This window comes from Physeter macrocephalus, chromosome 20 (genome assembly GCF_002837175.3).
Source record: "Physeter macrocephalus isolate SW-GA chromosome 20, ASM283717v5, whole genome shotgun sequence".
NCBI lineage: Eukaryota > Metazoa > Chordata > Mammalia > Artiodactyla > Physeteridae > Physeter > Physeter macrocephalus.
Window position 1 is genome coordinate 2198649 of NC_041233.1, and position 4815 is coordinate 2203463.

The 4815-nt window shown below is 59.6% G+C and overlaps 1 protein-coding gene across 1 annotated transcript in view; it reads right to left on the reverse strand.

The window, feature by feature from the left end:
• Positions 1-1770: 1770 nt before the first annotated feature.
• The window catches only part of AGT (angiotensinogen), a 7503-nt gene continuing 4458 nt past the window's right edge, over positions 1771-4815 (reverse strand). The window contains exons 2-4 of the mRNA XM_007127614.3: positions 4387-4654; positions 2569-2713; positions 1771-1962 (exon numbers count right to left, since the gene is read on the reverse strand). Of these exons, the coding sequence (XP_007127676.2) occupies positions 1771-1962; positions 2569-2713; positions 4387-4654 (605 nt within the window). The remainder of the gene's footprint in view (positions 1963-2568; positions 2714-4386; positions 4655-4815) is intronic.

Genomic DNA, 4815 nt, shown 5'->3' on the forward strand with positions numbered 1-4815 from the left:
TACAAGGAGGCCTGTGACTGCACCCAGGGCCCACCCAGATAATCCGGGATCACCTTCTCGCCTAAAGACCTTTAATCACATCTGCAAAGCCCCCTTTACCATCTGAGGTCACATTCAGAGGTTCTAGGGGTTGGGACCTGGGTGTCTCTGGGTGCCATTATTTAGCCTGCCACAGCTGCCCACAGATAGGCACCCCCCTTCCTGCCGTACTTTTGTGGAGCAGGCCTTCCAGACAGGGAGGTCGTGACCTTTGTGTGGACTGAGGGCCATTGACGTATTGGTGGTTATTGTTCAGTTATTCCTCCAGGTGTTTCCCATTCTACAAATAAAGGCAGGGAGGCCCAGAGAGGCACAGTAACTGGAGCTGGGGCACACAGCAGTTCGCAAGTGTTGGAGCTGGGCTTCCTGCCCAGCCGCCCATCTCTGGAACCCCTCTCATGTGCCCGGCGCAGCAGACTAGACGGCTGGGAAGGACAGCGGTCTCCCCTGACATCAAAACTAGGGAGAGGTGTTTTGACTACAGAGGGGGGTTGGGCGTGTGGGGAGAGAAGCTGAGCTGCTGTCCCCCGCCGGCTTCGGTGGTCCGAGGAGCAGACACCCACCCCGTCGCCACAGTTCGGTCCGGAAGAGCCGGGCCCTGGAGCGGCTGCAGGGGCCCCGGTCTGGGGTGGGCGGGGCAGCTCCTACAGGCAGAGCAAAGGCGCTGCCCACTCGCAGCCTCGAGCCTCCAGCTCCCTGCCCTGCTTCTTGGCCCTTACGGACGGTGGCCGCTGCCCTTCAAGACAGCTTAGTCCCTTCAGTGTTCGTGGAAGGGAGGGACCGAAGGTGCCCTGCGTGCATTACACAGTCGGGGCGAGCTCGGGCCAGCCTGCGAGGGCCCACCTTGCTCTCTGGCTCTGCCTGAGGTTTAGAAAGCGGGGGGACAGGCAGGCACTCAGCAGACTGAGAGGGAAGTGCCCACGTTCACGGGTGAAGATTCTCTCTCCGCCTTCCGGTCCCAGGCACAGTGTGAGCGGCGGTCCCGGGAGGTGTCCGGGAGGACGAGCGCCAGCTGTCCGCCGCCCAGTGCTTCCCAGCGGGCTCAGCGCAGCTCGTCGCCATCACCTGGAACTTGTCCAGATGAGGCTGGGGACAGCCCGTGCCTTCCACGGAAGCCCCATCCAAACACGGCTCCAAGGCCTAACAGGCCCTCTCGTCGGTGCAGCCTGTCAGCTGCCTTGCACACATTTGTCCTGCTGCTGCTGAGTGAAAGAGTTTTTCATTTTTGCTTCTTGTTGCCAGACATTTATTAATAACGCAGGGATAGTCAGCCGTGGGATTACAGTCTAACGTACATTCAGACGCTTGTGGGATTTTTTTGTAATGTGTTTTTCAAAAACCACAAGTGTCAGGGGAAAGGAAAGATGAGAAACCCAGAGAAAGGAACGCATCGTGGACCCCTTGCAGGTCATTGTCACGCTCAGTAAGCCAGAGGTGAGCCTGGGGCAATGAGGAAGGGATGTGTTAATATTAAAGCCCGACTTCTGTCCTCGATGAAAAAGGAAACCGTTTTCGGTTTCAGAAACAAGCTGGTGTGTTCAAGCTCTTTGAGGAGCAGTGGCCTGTACAGAGCACGGGCTCCTGGCCCTGCCTCCCCCCAGCCGCCCGAGAAGGACGCTCACTGTACGCGGCGCGCGTTTCCCGGGAGGGGCGGCCGCTCTCAGCCCGAGGTGGACTCCGTGGAAGAGAACGGGGATGGGTGGTGACACCGGCGGTGACACACAGCGGGCCTCACGCGGCGCTCAGCGGGTTGGACACGCGGCCCAGGAAGTGCAGGGCGGCCGAGTCTCGCTCCAAGACGGCCAACAGGAATGGGCTGTTCAGGGTCACCTCCAAGACCTCGGGCCCAGCCGGCTGTGGTGCGGACTCCGTGGGCTGCTCTCCCTCGTCTGCTTTTAGCTCAAAGAGGACGCTGTTCAGCACCTGCAAAGCAGCGAGCCTGGGGGTCGCTCCTGAAGGCCCGGGGGAGGACCACGCTCCAGCCTGCCCACCCTCCCTCGGCCCGACTCACACGATGTGATGCCTCCTCCCCAAAGTGTCCCCCAAACCCGCCCGTCTCCACCTTCCCCTGCTGTCCCGGGCCGGTGCTTCTCTCTGCAAACTCAGCGCAGAGGGCTCCCCTCCCTCCCAGCGTGCGGGCATTTCTCGGTTGCGGGCGTCCGTCGCCCCCTGTGCCCCTGCACCGTCCGTCTACTGCTAAGTGTGTCCCTGAAGCCAGGAGCTGTGTGGCTGGGCTGGCAGCCGGCCTAGAGGCGCTGCTCCCGGCTCCCGGTCCCGACCCTGCTGTAGGATCTGGGGGGGGGACCTGAGGCTGGGCAGGCGGGACAGAGCCCAGGACACGTGGTGGGGAGAGGTTTGCCGCTCTCCAGCTGTCCCTGGAAAGCCCCAGAGAGCTCTGGTCGCTTCTCTGCCACCCTGGGCCCCCAGCCGCCCGGCCACGCGCTCGTCTCTCTCCTCCTGCCCCCCGGGCCTCCCGACTCCGGGAACACACAGAGCCCACGTCAGGCACAGACGCCGGCTGCACGGTACCTTTCCAACTCTGAGGTTGGCATCGCTGATTTTGCCCAGGTTCGCCTCGGCGCCCAGCAGGGTGGGCAGCTTGGTCTGGGCAAGCAGGTCCTGCAGGTCGTAGGACCCTTTCAGTGTCAGCTGGGGCACGGTCAGGCGGATGGCCCTGGGGAGATGACACACGGTTACCAAGCTCCCGCTGTGAAGCCCCAGGCCACACCGGACTCACAGAAGACCCAGGAAGCCGGGTGGCATGTGTCCCCAAAGGAGGGGGCGTTTGCCACCCTCACCCAGCTAGGGTGTCTCGGGAAAAGTTTCAGCAACAAATACAATTTTAAAAACCTTCATTTTCTTGGAAATTCTGTGGGAGGGATGTAAGTATTTAACAACGGTGCTCTCTGGGGGTTGATGTGAATACTTGTCTATTCTTTTTTCTACTCCTTTTTTAGGTTGGCTGCATTGAAAGCGTACTCGTTGGTTAATTTTAAAACGCTGTCCTCTACAATAACGCGTCATGTCTTACTGACTACCTTTCAGTGCTGAGCTCCCCGTGGGAGGGGGAGAAGGTACAGTGTCAGCCTCTGTGCCGGGCATGTCACTTATATCAAGTCAGCTCACCTCCATGTACTACCTCTGCCTTCCTTGGGCAACCCTGAGAGCCCATAGCTGTTTCCAGCAATGCACCAAACGCTTACAGGGTTGACAGCACACCCATGTCCAGAGCAACACTATTCACAACAGCCAGAAGGTGGAAGTGACCCAGGTGTACGTCAACGGATGGATGGATAAACAGACCGTGGCAGATACCACAGTGGAATACTATCCAGCCTCAAAGAGGAAGGACATTCTGACACATGATACAACATGCATGAGCCTTGAGACATGACATTATGCTCAGTGAAATAAGCCCAACACAAAAGGACAAATAGTATATGATACCACTTATAGGAGGTACACAGAGGAGTCGAATTCATAGAGACAAAGTAGAAGGGTGGTCGCCAGGGGCTGCAGGGGGGGAAATGAGGAGTTGGTAGTGATTAATGGGGACAGAGTTTCAGTTTGGGAAGATGAAAAGTTTCTGGAGACGGATGGTTGATAGCACAAAAATGTGAAGGTATTGATGTCACAGAGATATACACTAAAAAATGGCTCGGGTGGTAAATTCTATGTTATGTGTTTACCACAATTTTTAAGAAATGACTTAAAAAGAGTTGACCTCAGGAGGCCCTCTGTGCCCCTTGGTGCCTGTCTCAGAACAGAGTTCTGGACCCGCTGCTCTGGGCCTGATATGTAAGCAAGTCTAACGCCCCAGTGGAGGGGAATTACTTTATTCCCGTCACAGTAGGAAAGAGGGGCAGATGACCCAGGCAGCAAACTAGGGGAGTCCTGGAGTCAAGAGCAGCACCCCGAGAAAGCCCGCCCGCTCCCGGGGCTGTTGAAGGGGTCCCAGTGCTCCTGGAAAGTCAGTCCCCAGCAAGCTGTGGGAATGCAGCGGATCACACACGGCAAAGGTCCCCTCTCAGGGGGCATGTTGACCGTGGCCCTTCCAACCCTGTGGGTAAACAGAAGCACAGGGAAAAGCGGGCCTCCTCCTCCCCTACCTCTCCTGCACCCAGAGAGAGAAGAGAACTCGAGAGCTGGGCCCACGGATGGAGGGAGCGCTGGTGGGTGGAGGGTGCTCGGGCACCATCGCCGCCCTACCCGCTGGGCGCCCAGGGCTCGGCCCACACCGCGCCCCTGCCCACCCGTGCCCCCCACTGCCCAGGCAGAGCCGTCCGTGCAGCTCTCCACTCCAGGGGCGCAGCCCAGGAGGGCCCAAGCAGTTTCCCGGAGCCGTACCGGGGAGAGAGATTCTTCATCCAGGTCAGGAAGTTGTGCTGGAAGGTGAGGGCCTCCACCTGCCGCAGGTCGGGAGCACGGTGCGGCTGGATGAGCAGCAGGCAGGCATTGGTGCTGAGGGGCACGCGGGTCACGGAGAGGTTGTTCTGGGTGTCGCTCCAGTAGTGGAAGGTGCCGATGCCCGAGAGCATAGGGACTGACACTGAGGTGCTATTGTCCACCCAGAACTCCTGGAGCCCCGGCAGCAGGGAGAACCCCTTCATCTTTCCTGGGGACCCGGCAGGAGACAGGAAGGGAAGAGTTGGGAGAGGGAAGGCGGGGGGCAGGGCTGGGCTGCAGACCCCCTTCCCCTCCCCCTCCCCTCCCTCCCCTCCCTCCCCTCCCCCTCCCTCCCATCCTTCTCCCTCCCCCCCTCCCCTCACCCCTCCC